A 19,797-nucleotide genomic window follows, 5' to 3' on the forward strand; every position below is an offset into this window, starting at 1 on the left:
CTTCCTCGTATTAAGGGTTGGATACAATGCGCAATTGTTCTCGACCATGAGCTGTTCGTACTGCATTTTCATAACTTAATTTTGTCCATTTAGTGATGTTTGATGTCCAAATCTAAACCTAACCGAACTAAAATTATATGTCTCCGCTCAGAAAACCAGGATTTTCTCCACCAATCACAAGCCAGGAAGCGCCATGTGGTCAAGAAAAACAACAACAAACCTGTGCTAGGTCAAGCATAACAAATCGAAACAACAACACTGCTGAAAGTTTCTTTTTTATTGTAAGGTGATTCAAGAAGGATTTTTGTATTATATTGCATATAAATTGAAAAGCTTTGTGAAGATTTTTAATGATTTGAATAACCAGTTGTTTTTAAATGATTTTGATCAATGAGCTTGAAGCAAAAAAATGTAGCCTACCGGTTTTATATGTTAAAGAAAAAAATAAGAATTATTGGTAATACAGTAGGGTTTACCCTAATTATAACAAAATTTACACAAACACACTCTGATTGAAACAAAATGATTGATGAAGTATTAGTATTGATCTTCGAGGTAAGTTGTCACATTCTGTGACAACTTACCTCAAAGCATCTTTAGTTTCAAAATTCCACGTTCTGGTCAACATGCTTCAGCATTTTAAACGATAAGTTCTTCCATATAGGCCTATTACTGACATTTGTCACTACTAACAGAAAAAAAAGATTCTGTATATATTCAGAAACGTTTAAGTTACCGTACGTAGGCTATATCAAAATACCTACCTTGGACAATTCGTCTTCGCAAGAAGCAGAAAATCACTACAGGTTATTGTCTCTAGATTCTGTTCACTTCTGCTGCTTAAAACAACATGGCCGATTTCAACGTGTAACCAAGGAAGCTAAAACCTCAATTGCTAAGGTAACAGGGATCAGTTGTCAGTAGATGTAACAGAAAAATATTGTCAGTATAGATGTAACCAAGGAAGTAGTACTTGCTTTTTATGACATCAGAAAGTAATTTCCTACATTGGGTGCGCTAAACTCAGGATTGTGACAACTTACCCTTGTGACTTTTAGCCTCTCTCCCCCCTAGACTAAAGTTTTTCAGCATGTCCAATAACTGGCAGGCTTAGCCTAAGCTAGGCTAGGCTACTCACTGGGGCAACATTGGAAAAATTAGTTAAAATGTTGGTGTTAATAAAATTCAAGAATGCGACTTTCAAACCTTTGCAAATAGAAAACACGTTTGTTGAAGTAAGCGTTTAATAAGTATTAGGCCTACACGCAATACAAGACGTAATAAATGACGTTAAGCAGACAAAACAAACTTTCATTCTAATGCGTTTTCGCATGAAAATGTTTATTAAAAAACATTGCTCAAAAAAAGAAATAAGATAAGCAACTTAAAAGGAAATCACCACAATGTAGGCTCTAAACAAAGAACGCAGCAAAACCATTGTGTCAGGAGGTCATCAAAACAGACAGCGGTAACATAAAAAAATATAAACTTAGCCAGGTGTGCGCTTGAGCAACGCACGTTTAAGGACTGTTTTTCATTCACCGGCATATAATGGATGGAATAATTCCCCGGTAACAACACTTCAACAATCGGAAAGTTCGCTCTGTCATGCTCGGTGACCGACCTATGTCAGTGGCTCAAAACTTCTAGAAGTATGCGAAACTGTCAGGAATAAGCTCTTAAACAAGATTTCCCAGTCCGAAGATAAAGATTCAATCAGTCAATCTTAGCCCACAATTGACAGTACCGGTAGCCTACATTTTTAGACCTAAAACCATTTTACTAACAAGAGTTAAACTTTAGTGCAGATTTATTCTTTAGCGCCGTGTTAGCTAGCTTTTAGTTGGGCTTGGTTGCATGTAAGAGAGTATAGCCCAGAAACATGCAACATAAGGTCCCATACATGCTTCCGTTTTTCTATAAAACTCCACAGTAAAAACAAAAAACAAATCTAAATTTCCACGGCGTTATAATTTTTCTGTAAGACGGTCGCAACGCTGGGACATAAGTCAATCCCGACTTGGTGAAGGAAGAAATGACAACATCAAGCAACCCAAGTTGAACTCTGAAGGTGTGCGCTTGAGCAGTGTATTTCAAGGACAGCTCTTTATTCAGCGACACCTTGTGGATGGTATGATTCACCGACAAAACACTTCAAAAACTATCGTAAACTTCACTTTGTAAACCTCGATGATAGGAGCTACGTCATTTGAAAACCTATAAAAGTGTGCAAAACTGCCAAGATTTATGGAAGACTCCAAAAACGCATTCTCAATCCGACAATAAAGATTCCTACATTCAGTTAGTTCATTCAAAAATAATTGTAAACAGTTCATTTGCGATGTGAGTAAGGCAACTTTTCAACTTTAAATCGATTTTGATTGATGGTCAACTTGTTTGTTCTTTGCATTGATTACAATTCCGCGTTCCCTGCTGGTGGTGGATCTTGAAACGAGGTAATGCCTCCTCTGTTCCCCATTGGATATTGTGAAACCGGCCGTCGTCCAAAATTAAATCTCTTTCCTAATGAAAACCTCCTGTTGGAGCTCGAAGTCACAATTCCATTGTGCGTGCTTGGAGAGCGGCTACTTCTTGGCTGGTTTCTTCTCGTCAGTGATGCTATAAGTTCAACTCTGCAAACCAAAAAAATATATTTAAATAATTGCGTAAGGTACCTTACAAAATCTACAAGTCTACAAAACTTTCTGGAACTTAATTGCTTTTGGGCATAAACACGGGAAGGGCCGTTGAAAAGACAACTGTGACCAATACCAATAAGCTTCTCGGGCCCAATATCAAGACACTTTTAAGAAAAAAGAACTGTATCCAAAGAATATACGGTAGTTTCTTCAACTTGCCATCAGGCCCTTTGAGAGGGTTAGTGGCCTCTGAAATCATCCCGAGAGCAAGTTCAAAAGAACTCTCTGGGTCCCTCTGCCAACGCTATTGAACACGGGTTGTGGCACTTGTAGGGCAACCTACAAAATGCGAGTTAACGTCACTCTGGTACGCAATAACGTGAATAATATTATCGTAACGTCACAACGTTTTCGGAACGTTTGTAACGTTTAATACGGTGACGTCGCATCGTTACATACATCCATTGATTCTGATCCTGTGTCTCGTCAGAGTTGTTCAGATGTGTTGTATTTTTAGTATATTTTATTCTCACTACTTTTTTTTCTTATTGCAAAGTCATGTAGCCTACACGTACTGCCAACTGTGCAAGTTATGTTGTTATGTTTTGAACATCTATCAGGCTATGTGCGTATTTTGTTTGACATGTGTTATAAATCTCATTCTCCTATCACAGTGCTTGTAGGCGTAGCATTCATTTTACCTGAATTCTTTGTGCCAGAAATTGTAGATGAAGAAGTTCATGGCACTGTTCAAGAGCAGAAGGTAGATGACCACATTATACACTACTCCTAAGTTTAAGCAGTTTAGGAATCCGTTGTACTGCATTGCATTCACTATCACGTATGGGCAAATACACACTGAAATAATGTACAAACGGTTAGATAGGTTCTTAGACGACAGTATTCAGTTAAGAACAAATTACAATCTGATATTATGAGCAACTATAGCCTAGCCCTAGTACACCAACTTTCAATTTTTAGTTTTCTTTTACTGCGGACAAAATTGCCATAATAGCCATAAACATGCAAAAACGATAAAACAATCCTACCAGGCAGTGTAATCAACAGTCTTATGCTTACATTAACAAAAAACGCTTCAACTTTTACATAATTGTACGCATGGCTACCTAAATATCTCCAAGTGGCCGTCTCCAGGTGGCCATGTGTACTGTGTAGCCTACGTCATTTCAACGATAAGCAAAGTTACTATACTTACCGGTATTAGGTTATAGTTTAAACAGTTTTTTATAGTATAAGTAGATTATTAACATTTTGCTTTCTGCTATTATTGGCTTTGACATTAATATAGGCTATTTCTGTCTTGTCTGTTTCATCTTTTTGGCAAAATATTTTGCAAATTTATAAAAATTAGACTGAATGAAACATAATTCTTCGTTACGTTTTGTCTACATAACAAGCAAGGTTCGTCTACGTGGCTAGGTTTATTCTGAAAATTCAGTTATACTATGTTCCAAATGTTCCAAATTACTAGGCTTATCTTATTTAAACTGATAAGCAAATAAAGCAGGCGAATCTCTGATGTGGCCTACACTACCAACCTGTAAATGCAGCAACCATCGAGAGAATCATTTTAGTGACTCTTGTATTCATTCTGTCTGCAGATCTGATTACAGAAAAGCTTTGAGAAATTCCAGTACTCGTGCTTTCCGATTGATGGGATGAGGATGTCTAGAAATAAACAGGATGTGTAAAAAAAAACCTTCATTTTCAAAGGCGTTTTTACTGGCGCTTAGCAACTGCACTTTTTTTTCAAGATTCTAAACCTGTGCATTTTATCATGTCATCCTACTGACTCGCAGTCGTTCTTTACAGAGAAGATTTAGTCTTGCCTTTAACAATGGCACATCTACTGTATCATGGACTTCGTGACTTTTGTTTACCGAAATAGAAATTACTGACAAAAGAAGGAATCTAATAAGGATTTTAAAGTAAAATTTCGACTGAAAACTTACGTTGGTAATGCTGCTTCTTGAAAACCATTTTTTGGCCCGATCTTTGATGGTCTCTTTGCATTGCATTTCTGGAGAGGTTTGCATTATCAGTTTCATTCTGTGAATGCAAATTAGAAAAGTATTTTATTTTATGGAACTTTCTATCGCCATAGTCTACCGTACTTTGCATTAACCCTATTTCCTGTGGGGGGGGGGGGTCGGTGGGGACTTGCTCCTTTTCAAAGCAATATCATTAAAGAACTACCCGATCCACAGCTTTAAAATTTCTTGACTTTTCCTAAAAATTATTCAAGTATTTATTCCGCTTTAAATGACGTTGCTATTGTCTATAGTTTTAGAGATATGGCATGATTTTCATAACATACTCTGATATTTTAGCTAGCTACTAGCTAGCCCTTTTGTTTTCAAATTATACGGATTAATAGGATTACTGAGCGCCGCCGTGCGTGGAACTGCGACGCAGATATCTCATGAGTTGGCTTTGTTGTAAAGCATTCAACCGTAATGAGTCCGCCTTTTGTTTGCAAACTCGAGTTTTGAGTTGCTTTGATTAATCTTTTAATTACATCTGAGTTGCTTTGAAAAGCTATATATAATCCGATAAGCTATACTGAAAAAATGTAATTTTACGTTGTTTTCTATGGCGAATACATTTTGTTTCTAACTTATAACAAGAAGCAGTAGGAAAATTCTTGCCAAAACTCTGTTTATCTCATAAAACAAACAGACTGATGTGGTAAGTTTCTTGATTTCTTGTCGGAAAGCAAGGAGTGCGTTCTTGACCCGCCAATAAACTTTTCCATGTACCTGTACACTTATATTCACATGAATGTTGTGAAAATGTTTTATGAAAACGAGAGATTGATGGATATTGAAAAGAACTTGACACAGACTATCTAAACTGCTTGGCTTTTGTGGAAAAACACGCGTAGCTAAATTATTGTGCTTTGACAAGCATTGTGCATATTGTATCATCACTGAATCTTTACCTAAATGGTAATTTTGCAGTTGCTTGAGAGATTACAAAATTATTTTTTTATACGAGGATTGAAAAGTTTTCATATATCTCAGCAGAAACACTATTAGGACCAACTCAATAATTTCAAACTTTTCATTCAAATGTTGGTCTTCAAAAGCTTATTTTCACAAAACGGTGTATGCCTACATCTTTTTCTCCATAAATTTAGACGTTTGTGTCATTTGGAGCAAAGTTGTTTGTTGGGTTGAAAGAATCTGAAATCAATGCCTCGTTTGTGTAACGTATCGTAACGTAATCTATCAGTCAGCGCTTTTGTGCCTTTTTGTTTTCGAATACATTTCCGTGACAAAAGATTGGCTTTTGTAATAACGCCATCAACCATAGAGTTGTATTCTCTGACTGCATCTCAAACGCTATGCCATACTCAGCATTTTTTCTAAAGCATTGTTACACAAAATGCATATCTGACAAAAGAAGGGAAATATGTTGAATTGAATTATATTTTATACGGATCGTTTTCCTTGTCCTTGAAAAAAAGAAAGAACGATTTTTATCGTTTGGCATAAAAATATGTATATTGAGGTTCACCTTGGTTTGCATAATGAAAATCACCCCAAAGAATTGCTTGAAGTGATTTTGCAGCTATTTGATCCTTCGCGATGATATCAATTATAGTTTCTATCAGATGAAACCTGTTCAAACTATTTTTTTAAAACTATGGTTCATTCAAGAATATAATAGCTTACTTTATTTTTGCGTTTTTACTTCGATTTTTTCACAAGCAAGACTTTACACAAAACAAGTTATTTGCAACGTGAGTTGATTGACCATAGTAGCCTAAATGGACCAAAATGCTGTGGCCAAAACTTGATTACTTTTTATCAAAATGTTTGCACATTGGAAACAGCAATCACTTTGTTTCAAATCAGCAAATCACTTTTTGTCATTGGTTCAACGTCTGCAGACGTCTAATCTAATATACGACAAAATTGGTTTTCTGGGTCTTCGGTTCCGAAAAACATCATTATGATGTATTGTGACGTGGTCTATCAGCCAGCAGTAGTTTATGCGTCTTTTGTTTTTGGATGTGTGTCAATTACAAAAGATGGTTTTTGCAGTAACGCCATCAACCGCAAACTGCATCTAAAATGCTATTTCAAAATTTGAACAGAAAGAAATCTTCTAATGCGTAATAAATAACTTGACACAAAATGCATGTCCAACAAATCAGAAAAAAAATGTAGAAAACGTTATTTTGCATATCTAGTTAACAACATGAAAAAAAAACACTTCAATCATATTGACACAAACGTGCATTTTTAAAATATCAATAACCTTCAATTTTGCCCAAGCAAAAAAGCAACACTTTAGTGATTTTTTGTTTTTTTACGACAATAATAATTTGTTTTTTTACGACAATAATAACTCGGCCTGAAAAATAATTTTTTTCTATTTTTCGTATCGTTATGCCACGACTTTGAGTTTGTCACGCAGAACGGGAGTTCCATTTGGCAAACGACCTGTTCTATAGCCTACCAACACGATTTGACTAAACGATTATTATCACTACATTTTGTCACAACTGTTTGCAAAATTGTTTCATTCAAAGTGATCATTGTTGGTAAGTATTGAAACATTTCACTTTGGAATGCATCGTGACATAGTTTATCAGTAAGGAGTTTTAGACGCTCTTTGTTTTTGGAGTGCATGATGGCCTAAAATGGAACAAGCTCCTATTGAAGCAAGTCACTACCTTTGGATAGGTTGTTGTTCAAATACCACGTGACACCACAGGCTACCTTACTTTTCTGTATTCAACCGCTACCCAGACAGCAAATCAGACACTTTTTACATCGATTCAACGTCTTTAGACGTTGAAATAATGTTAAAAACGAATAAATAGCTTCCTGAGATGTGCTGTGAAATACAAAGTGTTTCTTGATCCTGCATAACCAAATTCGACAGTGTGAATGTGAAAAAAAATTTGCTTGATTTAGTTCCAATATCAAGTAATGACAGTACGTTTGAAAAAGTGTAGACTATAAACATGTGACTCAAAAAGAACTTGAAATAGTTTTTTTGTGGTGATTTTGTCTCATTCTCTGCAAATGTTGAAACAAAGCAAATTTTTTTTACAATGCCTCCGGCAAAACAACAAGCAAACGCGAGTCGGACGCCAATTACGATTTCATTGAAGCGTGGACGACGTCTCCGCGTAAGAGATTAAAATCTACACAATGGAATTAACCCGTCACACTCAATTATAAGTTAATTACGAAGCAATTTCTCAAGTCAAATAAAAAAATATTACCAACCATCAAATTATTTGATTTTTCAAGTTGCGCTGTTGAACAAATTGCAAAAGAGTTTCGATGTTATGTTGTCAGATAAATTATCTGCACCATGTGAAAATTTGATTGATCTATCTTGCGTAGTTTTTGAGTTACACGAGCTCAAAGTGATAATGTCGAACCGACCCCCCCGTCCGCAAGTCAACTGGCCAAAATACGTCACAGGATAAAGGGTTAAGCGGTCTACTGTTGACCTATTAACTATCCTTTTTTCAGATGCCAGTGAAGCCAAATTGAATGCAGGAGTAAGGCCTACCTCAATTCTCGCGTAAGGTAGAAGGTACTGTACATGTAACGACTTCTAAATGCGAAATTATGTCTTGCTTCCTTTGGTAACATGATTTTGATAATTTTTGGCTCACCATATGGTAAAATACAGGTGTTAAGTGAGAAAATATCTTTTTGTTTTGCCATGGAACAGTAAAAATAATTTACAAAAAATCATGAAGCGCACCTTTTTGCTTGTTCCTTGTTCATAGATTTTTGGTTGTTGTTGAGGTTTTTGCTGAAGTTCAGCTTTCTCATTGTAAGAATCATTGTAGTAAGGTTGAGTGTCACAATCGCAACATACCTTTAAAAAGCGTTGAATCAAAGTAAAAAGAATGGATTTTGCTATTTGGATATAGAGCGTCACAAGAAAAAAGCATGCAAAGCAAGGAATTCAAATACATTGGATCGTTCTAACAATGAAGACTTAAGGCAAAAAAACGAATGCATCAAAGACAAGGTATTTCAGTAAAATTCAAAAAACTAATGTGTGTAGTTCTTTCATTTTAAAGTTTAGACTTTTAATCCACTAAAAAAGCTGAAAACAAATCTAAAATTTTAAGTTCATTGAACTTACGGCAGTCCCATTACCAACAGTCCGTACAAAGCGATTGGTCCAACACCATTAGATGCGTCATAACTTGAGGCTTGGATATAAAAGAAAGTGGTTCCATCCAGTTGGTAAGAAAATTGGGAGGGAATGCAAGCTGGAAGTGCAGAGATTACAACACCTGAAATAGATTTTTACAAATTGAACCGGGATAACAGCAGATATCTCATTCACAAGTTAATATCAAATGTAGCACTCAAGACGAAAACAGTAATCTATAGATTTTGAAAGGTTTGCGTAGTATTTTTTTTATTTTGCATATGAGGTGGTAACAGTCTCGTTATTCCATTTAGGCTCTGCAGTTATTAGACTGTATTGCTGTCAAGCGCTGTAAGACTGGCATTTCTATTCGCAGGTCCGTGGATGTGGAATTGATAGACGATGTATTGCGCAATCTGGGAGTATGTTTTACACACACAAAATCGCTATTTGGCAAGACCCCATTCAATCATATTGCTGTAAAAACTTCCCATTCCAGTTTGAAGCAAATTGAGCTTTACCCCATCTTTCCGCGGTACTTCTGAATCTGATCCTGTGAAGGAGAGGTGTTTGAAGGTGTTGTCAAATGCTCTGGTCTTGAAGTTTTCCGAGTCTCTGGTCTTTCTGATCCAAGAGTTTAGTTTTGGTAATATTGGAACTTATTTTTTTTTTATTTGTTTTGCTAAAAACATGACTCACCAAAAGCCCATACGATCACAATGCAAATTTTCACTCTTTTCTTGGAGAAATATTTATCCGATCTGCTTTGTAGAGGTTTTGCGACCGAAAACAATCTAAAAAAAATAACGTCAAAATTAATTTTTAGATCGATAGACGAACAATTTGAGAATTGCTTTTTCCTGTAGATAAGAATCTACAGAAACCTCAGTAGCCTATACTACTATATTAATAATAATAATAATGAGCAATGGTAGTGAGAATAGCATACTGTTTAGCAAGCTCTGTTTAGTTTTAAACACAATACAAAGCGAAATTCTCTGCAAGGAGTTTGATTTGAAACGAATTTGCCACAAACAATTTTGTTCAAAAAGAGTTTCAAAAAGCTTTTATGCAGAACATTTGTCACCCTGAATAATTGGCAAATCCCAGTAGGCTATAATATTTTTTTATTTCACCTGTCAATGCTGAGAAGAAGAAGATTGTATATGGACGATGTCAGAGAAATGATTAGGATTGTTCCGAAGAAGATGCTGGGTAATGTATTTTTTTGAACAAAGCCTCCCAGTTGGTCTGGTGTTGGCTTCCAGAACCTTCCAGTAGATCTTAGTTGCGAGTCTATATTCGATGAGAAGTACATGGTAGTAGCAAGGTTGTAAGCGGCAGATGGGATAACAAATAATCCAATGAGAAGGTCGGAAACCGCGAGAGATACTTTTATCAAGCCATGACGGAGACGAAGTGATTCTGTCCTCATGATGATTACAATCACCAAGACATTTGCTGAAAATAAAAAACATAACTGATCAATAATAAGTGAGGAACCACTTTTGTTTATGGCATTTTGGACAATATGATTAACGCGAATTCCGAACAAACTAGCCTTTGGTTTAAAATGAACTTACTGAATACGATCAAAACTGCCAGCAAACACATTCCAATTATATTCAATATAACAGCAGTCGAGTCACATCCATTACAGTCTATTGGAGCAACACCACGCCCGCATCCAAGAGGATTACACGGAGGATAAGGAGCGCAAAGATCAGTTTCAAGACTTCTTTTTTCATGGATGGTGGTAAAGTTTGTGTGTAAGTTAGTCTTAACTTGCTGCGGTACGTCTGTGGAATCATCCAGAACTATATTTTGTTTTCCAAAAAATCTTGGTCGAAGTAAAAACTCGTTGACATCTGTAGTTGTCATGTTGATTTCAATCAAATGCAGAATTGACTTCAATCAAATGCAGAATCTTTCAGTTATTACAGTCAACTTTTCGGTAGCTGCAGCTTAATGTTTAATCTATGCCTACACATTAAGAAACACATCAGCCCAAAACCCACGTAAGTATGTTGTAAAGTAGGCAATACAAATGCAAAGTTCTCTTCGATTCAGGCTACACTTTTCTAGTTTATTAATTGCTTCTTAATCATATGTTTTGAGCTTATATAGTTCAAAACTTTTCGACAAGAGTTTGATTGATTGATTGATTGATTGAATCTTTATCCTCGGACTGGGAAAGCTTCTTGCAGAGCTTAATCCTGGCAGTGTCGCATACTTGTAGAGGCTTCGGATCACTGACGCAGGCCCGGTCACCGAGATTGACAGAGTGAAGTTTCCGATTGTTCATTTGACTACAGGCTTGCCTCATCGCTTTATACCTGGGGTTCTTAACCAGGGGTGCACGCACCACCAAGAGGTGCGAGACCTGTGCCTAAGTGGTGCGGGGATGCTGAATTATCAAGGTTTGTTATAATATGACGTAAGAAGCAAAGTTGTTTTACCAGGTTTCAACAAAAATTTCGAACTGCAGTAGGCGACTATTACTTTTCAGCCAATCTTAGGAGGGGGTGCGAGGACTGGTTGGTAATTGCAAGGTGGTGCCGACAAGGCAAAAGGTTAAGAACCACTGCTTTATACAGTAACACAATAACTTCATAAACGGCAGCCCAGAGGGTTACACATCATAAAATGGTCCTTGGTGTAGAAGAATCCATCGAGGTGTATCGAATACGCTACTTTTGAAATAAAACAAAAAATTTCATTAATATTAATTGTTAACTTCGCAGAAAAAGATGTTTCTGATTTCGTTTCGTACAAATTTTTGAAAGTTTTTACAAAATCTTTGTAAGAGGCGTATCATAGCACAATAGCCGAAAAAGGGTGCCACCACCACTAAAAAAAGGTCTTTTTTAATGTAATAGTTGTATCCAAAACAGGTAACGATATAAACATACGAGACTATTTACTGCCTCGCAACAGATAGTAATTCTTCAAACATATAACCATTAACCATGGCTGGTGAGATGAAAAAGCAATGCAGTGGGAGCAGGGCATGGTGCGAAAACTTGATTTTACAAGCAATCACAAAAAATGCTTGAGAGAAGAATGAACAGAAAGTGTTGTAATATTGGCATATTTCTCAAGATCGTCGTATAAAAGAGTAGTTCTCTAACTTATACAAACTTACTAGTACAGCACCAGTATATGACAAAAAAAAAATCGATCTCTTTACAGTGCTCTCACAAGAAAGCAAAAAAATAATTGTTTGTATAAAAAAAATTCGATTTAAATTTTGTTTAGCCTATACCAGTGTTTCCCAAACTTTTTTTTAATAGCGCCCCCCTGGACAACGAACAGAGTATCAAACGCCCCCTTTGACAAAAAAAGTAAAATCAAAGTTATTTTCCATTCATCACAACTTAAAGTCCAACTCTAATGAGCCGGATGAGGTTGGTGCAATGTCATCAGCCTCTTGATGTCGCGTTCCAGTTTGGATAGGAACAATCTTAAGTCTCCCAGTCTAACTATGTCAAGACGGTTTCTTTTGTTATCCAGACGCGTTGTTAGTGAAAGCACGCTCCACCAAGTATGAGCTGGGAAAGGCAATGATAAAAACTTTGACCCGATTCCACACGTGAGCTCTAGGGTATTTCTCTTTGATTTGGTTCTGTAGCCAGAACGATTGATAATGATACGAGATATTGAACTTCGGTTTGAGTGCAAAATCGCTTTGCAATGTTATCAGTTCCTCCTCAAGAATTCCATGTTCGGAAATATCACAGAATGGGTCGACTATCCAGTCATGGATTTCTAACAGACATACATTCTGGAATCGAACTCCCATGCCTTTGTGTACTTCTTGAGGATGATTGCTGTACGTCTCTACATTAACATCAGAAATGCCTTTGTCACTCGTATCAAGTTGATGCAAGCTTGAGAATTGGAAAACTTCTCGTCTAGCTAAATCTCGTTGATACAACACGAGCTTATTTCGTTACCCTGAAGGGATAATTTTAATTCATTAAATTTGGAAAATATGCCTGACAAGTAGGCAATATCATTTCTCACAACCAGGACGTCATTTGCAAGGCCAGGGTCACAACTATTTAGAAATTCTACGATGGTTTCAAACAGGGAATAAAATCGTGCAAGGCAATTTCTCTTGGAAAGCCATCGTACTTCGGTGTGGAGTAGTAGCCTATATAGGCTACGCTCAAAAGCTTTATCATTCTCATTGCACAATCGTTTGAATAAGCGTGTATTCAGAGCGTGCGCTTTAGTTTTATTCACTGCTTTGATGACAGTCTTCAAAGATAAATTAAGACGAACGCTAGATCAAAATACTCTCGGATTGTAAGATCGAATTTGCGTAATCGCAGTGCTTCAAATTGTCATGCGTTACGTTGTGACCTCAACTAACTTGTATGGCACTGCGAAGCGACATTGCCAACATAATTGCCACAATATCTGCCACAGAGCTCTTATAGTCACCGTCTTCTTTTGTATGTCTTTGAAGCGAAACATGACAAAAAATGCTTTGCAATCCTCTTCTTGTAACTGCCCCGATTTACTCTCAGCGCCCCCCAATCGCCCACTTTATAGCCAGCGCCCCCTTCGTGGTCGCAAACGCCCCCAGGGGGGCGCTGGCGCCCACTTTGGGAACCACTAGCCTATACAGTAGAAATCGTCTATAGTGACACCTGAAGGGACCGCGGAAAAAGTGTCATCATAACCGAAGTGTCACTATAGCCGAATTCTACTCAACTGTTGCGTATGCAAACGGGACTTTGCAACAGGTGTCACTATAGCCAAAGTCACTATAGGCGAATTCTACTGTATTTTGGAAAATGCTTATCTAAAAATATTTTTACAGATCCAAAACATGCATGAATTATTGAATTCAACAAGTGGACTGACACAATTTACGGTAAACAAGCTAATTTTGATTTTCTGCTTTTTACTGAAGCTGGTCCATTAAATTAATCTGACTTCAAGCATCACAATATGGCTTGAGAAGTTTTATTTCAACACACAGTTGTTTCACTAACCCAACTAATCTGACGGCTTGCCATAACAAAGTTTCCATGTGTGTGGGTCGTTGTAATAATAACCACTAGCTTTGCAGCAAAGGAAGTAACGTTGGTGTGGATGGTTTTGTTTCCTGTTTCGTCATAATGCATCATGATTGCACTCACCAGAGTTGCCAAATACTCAGAGAGAAATTCTTGCAGTTATGGTATAAAACAGTGCTCTTTAAACTTTTTGTCTGTGGTACACCTTTTTTCAATTTTTAATAACTTTGTATACCTCACAAATAGCAATGTTTAATTGTGCACAGGAAGTAAAAAAAAACTAATAATTAATTAATTGTTTGTTAAAGTAATTATACGTAGTAGTCTTGAACTGGGCACAAGAAACTACGCATGCAAAAGTGCAAAAAACGTCAAATATGAAGTTGATTTAATGGCTAGCTTGTTGTTGCATTGTTTCGGCAAGTTCTCTATTCCTCCCCGCATTGAAGAATCAATGTCAAATATCGAGTTTTGTTTGTTTGACTTGATCTCAACAAGACTGGAAAATCCTTCTTCACACAAATAAGTGGTAGGCATCTGCATCAAGAAATCAATGACTTTTTGCGCGAGATTTTTGTATTCGGGAAATTCAAGAAGAGAAACCCAACATTCTGTGTAATCCACTTCTCGGAGTGAGTATTTTTGATTTAAATCAGCCCGTAGTTCCAATAATTTCTCATCCTTAGTTGGTTCGTCATTAAATGGTTGGATAATCCACGAGTTTGCTTCCAGACATTGTTCGATATCTTCAGAAAAATACGTAGTCAAATTGTCGGTAAATAATTTCAGGTGACCAACAATAAAGGCAGACAAGTTATCTTCAATAGAAACGTCCTCAAACTCCCAGCTAGACTCTTTCGTATATTGACCTAATACAGGAAAGTCATTGAAGTTCCTCGACAAAGCGTTCTCTTTCCAGAGTGCAATTTTCATCTTCAGCGCATTGATCTTGCTAGTTGAACGAAATATATCACCCCCTCTCCATTGAAGACTGATGTTCACTTGGTTCAAACGACCAAAAATCGACGCCAAGTATGCTAATTTTGCAATCCAGAATATGTCACGAAACTTGGAAGCCCTTGGGTCTCCGTGTGCAGTGTAAAATGCCTCTAATTGTTCGCGAAGTTCAAACACACGGGAAAGAACTTTCCCTCGCGATAGCCACCGTACCTCAGTTGTGACTTCCACTATCATAGATCTAAGCTGTATACCCTTCATATATCCTTCTCCAGCTGTATACCCTAGTTTTGATCTGGTATACACTTGGGTATACAGTATACCCGGTTGAAGAGCACTGGTATAAAATTCGAACATTTTATGATAAATGGGAAAAAAGGTTCTATTTGTGGTCCACAGCTTCGATTATATCCAAGAAAGGTAAGCATTGGGAATTAAATAAATGTTCGAATGATGTGCTAGCCGCCGGACACAGCATATCAAATTAGTCTAATGAATCATTTACTGTTCGAATTTTATGCCACTTGGCAACCCTCTTACAAATCAACTTAAACGCACACTGTCTTTGTTGAACTGTCCACCGACGTAATAAACTCATTTGAAATATCAAACTTTGTTTTTCTGGTGATAGTAGCATGAAGACTTATTTGACAGATGTCACGCTTTCAAGCGTGATTTATGCTTGTAGCATCTATTTACAATACAAGTTTTAAAAAGACAACTGTTGTCAAACATTGTGATTTTGGTACATTTTTTATGTGTTTAATGTAGATCTCAACCTCCATGGCGCTGCACATTGTACAATATAAACATGGCTGTTTCGCCTTTCTAGGTCCAAAGGTTTTTCGAAAACTTCTAATTTTTGGGAAAATGAGTTTGTGTAACTAAGTTTATCTATCTCAAAAAGTCGAATATCGTGTTTGGTCTTTTTGAAATGCAAACATCGTTTTGTTTCAGTTAGTTATTAATTCTGAGTTGTTGCATTTCTGTATGGCTACACTGAAGCTGCCTGTTGTTTAAATTGTTGAAGTCAAGACATATACGCAATCTGCGATGCACGTAACGCCATAGGATGCAAATCTATCGACTAATATCACGAATTTTCTTATCATTACCACGATTTAACGTTTTCTTTGTACACAATAAAGCGCTTCCAGAACCAACCATTTAAAACTAATAATAAATAGTCATGATTAATTGGAAAATAGAACGCTGCCTTACATGAATTGATACATTATTTGATTTAAAATATGTAAAAAATAAATAGCCTATCATTTAGGAGTCTAGACTTTTGAGTCACTCAGACTTACAGAGTTATTCACATCTATTTCAAGCTTTAGATCTCAAAAACAGGATATTGTGTGTCAATACCTTATAAATGCTCTAGTCTTAACCTTCTAAGGGAATTCTAAACTAAAATATTTTAAAACTTGATTATACCTCGATTTGTTTCAACTCAAATTTTGATGACTTTTGTTTCGGAAAAAAAAGGGCAATTTTGTTGTGAGTTGGAAATCAAGTAAAACATTTTGCTAATTCACCAGGTTTACGAATGCTTAGTTAGCACAAAACAAATTTGTTTCGAATTAATTTCTTTGTGAACAACTTTGTTTCATACCCTTATGCGAGTGTGGCGCCACAGAGCAGACTGCAGACGATGTCATTCACTGCCTAAAACACCGGCCTCCACACGGTGCGCATGGACTGATGGCCCTGGACGACGAGACTGCTGAGTGGCTGATGACTTCCTGCTCTCCAATAGCCTGGAAAGACCTGCTCATACGCCGACGACGACGACCAAAAAAATTGTTTCAAAGTACAAAAGTAGAATAAAAACTTTCCGCCCAATCTATTTAAACTAATATCGATCAGCCATCGCTAACACTCGACTTTCCACTTCCAAGCAGCTTATTTTTAACAAACATGACCACTCCAGTATATAGCCTACTGTAAAGCAAATTGTGCAACTTTTTCATTTGAGAGCCAATGAGGCTATCCTTTTAACTGGATTATGATCTGAACTACTGTGACCACACTTTCATTTAACGTTTTAAAGCTGACGAACAGGCAGGCCTATTCTAAAGCTCATGAATAGGCTACGGTACGCTAACTTTCATAGCCAATTCGAAAAGCATTAGCAATCAATTTACTCACAATAATCTTGATCTGAAATATGATCCGCCCCCCTCAATTGGTTAGCACGAGACTTCTGGAACGAAGAAGTTTCAATCTCGGTGACCGGGCCTGCGTCAGTGATGCAAAGTTTCTACAAATATGCTAAACTGCCAGGATTAAGCTCTGCAAGAAGCTTTCCCAGTCCGAGGATAAAGATTCAATCAATCAATCAATCAATCTCTTCATATATCTTGCCAATATCAGTTTTGACCAAAAAGTTGGTTAAACAAGTAGCCTACCCAACCTAACAGTCTGTTACTAGCCTTCATGAAATGATTTTTTCATTTTTAAAAGTTCGTCGTCGTCATAAGCCTAATAATTGGAAAAGAAAAACAGCTTTCTTACACGTTTTTAAAAATTTTGTATGCAAATTTCTATTTCGTAAAAGTTAAATAAATAAATTATTTTTATTGGAAGCTTTTTGAATTCAACGTTTATTCGCAATTCTCTTCGTTAAGTCATTAAATGGATGCGCACACCGTTGAAAGGCGATTTTAAACATCTTCAAAGAATCATAACAACTGCTCTGAGCGAATGTAGCTTAGTAGGCTAGGAGACAAGCAAGTTCTTAATAATAACCTATACATTAATATTAGTAATTGATAGTAATATATTTTAAAGACTGCGTGTGTTGATAATAGCCCAGTAATAAGACATTAGCCCAATGCCATGCCTTTCACCAACAAATGCCATAGCTTGCTTGCCTGTATTGCAAAATTATTTGACTCTTCTGACGATGGTTTGTTCTGGTTTACAGACTACAGGCGCTCTATTGGCTAATGACGTCTATCCATCATATACAGTATTTACTTTACAGACATTCTTTATCAGTTCGCATCTTTTGATAACTTGCTGTTTTACAGTACTATTTGCGCAAAACCTGTCGCGGGATGGCACACAGACAGCCTAGGTAATACATTGGCTACTATATACTCTATTCACTGCATAGCTATCGTCTATTGAAGAGGTCTGGCTTGTCGTAAAAGTACTTATTCGTGAGTTTCATGCAACTAGACGGCCAGAAATTGTTTTAAAATATATTATGAACTGTTTTAAAAGCTTTTAATTTATCGTTTGGTTCAAATTTTCAACTATCGCTACGTGATTGTAGACTACAGTAGGCTTGGTTAAGACATGACAGGACATGCAGGAAATGTGATAATATCGACAGCAAAAGGATACAGTTATGACGTATTGTTATAAAGCCTGTCGCTACTGTCCGGATGCACAGTATTTAGTGACAGCTTTTCCATCGAGCTGGCCCCACACACTAATTGATTCCTAGTTGATATATAGAAAAATACCACACGTTTTAATTCTCTTCTTAAATATTCTTTAACATGTAATTCAAAAAAGCGTTTTGAACAATAACTCTTAGAAATGAAAGTAAAAGACGCTTCTAAAGCTCAATGCTCATATGCTCAATGTTCAATGCTCAAATGCTCAATGCTCATAATAAGATCACTTGTGAAAGTTTTGTTGACGTAGTAATATCAAATCTTTTATGAAAACACTATTGCTGGTTAAACTAACGTACGATTTTTTTTCTATTTACTAGCTAAATACTGCAAATTGCGATAAGGGCTTTTTTGTAAAAACTCCTCTGATCCCAGCACAACTTCCGCTACGCTCAGTCGAGTGTATGCGGCTCGGGGTGTAATGTGATGACTCTTTGCATGCTCATTTTTTCTATTTTGAGGAATTTATTTCTTTTCTTAATAGCGTCCCGTCAAATTAAAGATGATGTAATAACGATGGCCTACCATCTCACTTACATAACTGAAGCTTGCTGGTCTCCGAGCTCCAGTGGGTATTGAGCCGCTTATGGGTACAACTCGTTGGATCATACCAAAGATCTGAGGAAGAAAAGTTGGCACTAAATTTTGTTGGCTACATATGTCACGGTCAACTTAGGTCACTGCCAAGCAGAAACCATCTACTGCGCCAAGACCAAAGCGTATCCACGTGGCATAAGTCATTAGTACCATATTAAAAACACATTTCTAGCCTGGAAACAAGTCATTTTTTAAGCCTGCGAACGTTGAATCAATATAAAACAACAAATGATTTGCTGGTTGAGTTATTACTGCAATCTTGAAAAGAACGCTCTTGTAACATTTCACGACTCTCGCCTTCACAATGCGAAAACGTGACTTCAATTTTAATGTTAAACTTTGTGCTACAGAAGTCTAGCTTTGCCTTAGCCTTGCGAAGTAAACTAAAGTTGTTTTTTTTCGTGCATCGTTGTTTCGAAGGTGAATTATCGCTATTTGTTGTACAATCGATCGAATGTGAGAAATTAACAAAATTTTACCTATTGATTGATACTTCAAAAATTAATCTGTCGCATCACTCCCTATCACAGTCATTAAAATTTCCAACCTTAATCACTGGTTGATTTTTTTGGAAAAACCTAAGTGGACGTCTTAAAGAAAATGCAGCAGTGACAAAGGAGCTGTCAAGGAATGCTGACTAATAACAGAAAATTATTTTGTTTTCTACAAGATGGGTTATAGAATAAAAAAAAATTGTGAAAATATGTTTTTCAAATCTAGGTCACTGCAAGCAACTTTATTGACTTTTATGCCACAGGCACATCGTGCCATAATCTTCGTGTAAAAAACGCAACTACTATTTTTTTCTATTCTTGTGCGTCTTGTAGACCAAGACTTCGATGAAACTGCTTTAGAATTAAATAGGCAGTTTACGAATATACTGTAGAGTAGACGGATAACAGATTGATTGACATATTTCATTTTATCTTCGACATCTTGTCATCATTGAAACAATAAACACGACTACACAAAGCATGAGTATAGAGACATCTAACAGTGAAA

General features: G+C 36.6%; 1 protein-coding gene across 1 annotated transcript; it reads right to left on the reverse strand.

The window, feature by feature from the left end:
- Positions 1-1,226: 1,226 nt before the first annotated feature.
- Positions 1,227-15,022, reverse strand: LOC145768872 (uncharacterized). Its single transcript, XM_082580479.1, has 10 exons — positions 14,437-15,022; positions 10,382-10,666; positions 9,935-10,259; positions 9,498-9,592; positions 8,787-8,940; positions 8,397-8,513; positions 4,613-4,709; positions 4,199-4,328; positions 3,341-3,497; positions 1,227-2,633 (listed from the first exon to the last, which is right to left on the reverse strand). Exons 1-10 carry the CDS (start codon positions 15,020-15,022, stop codon positions 2,414-2,416), a joined length of 2,166 nt encoding a protein of 721 aa, XP_082436605.1. The 3' UTR covers positions 1,227-2,413.
- Positions 15,023-19,797: the final 4,775 nt, after the last annotated feature.

The sequence above is a fragment of the Aplidium turbinatum genome, chromosome 4, assembly GCF_918807975.1.
Source record: "Aplidium turbinatum chromosome 4, kaAplTurb1.1, whole genome shotgun sequence".
In the NCBI taxonomy this organism is placed as follows: domain Eukaryota; kingdom Metazoa; phylum Chordata; class Ascidiacea; order Aplousobranchia; family Polyclinidae; genus Aplidium; species Aplidium turbinatum.

Bases quoted from the DNA above. Each gene is read 5' to 3' on its own strand.
- LOC145768872 (XM_082580479.1), bottom strand. From the start codon at position 15,022: ATGATAGTGGAAGTCACAACTGAGGTACGGTGGCTATCGCGAGGGAAA. The intron at 4,710-8,396 runs GTGCGCTTCATG...TTGCATTCACAG, and splicing joins AACAAGGAACAAGCAAAAAG to AATGAAACTGATAATGCAAA. The intron at 2,634-3,340 runs GTAAAATGAATG...TTTGGTTTGCAG, and splicing joins TTCTGGCACAAAGAATTCAG to AGTTGAACTTATAGCATCAC.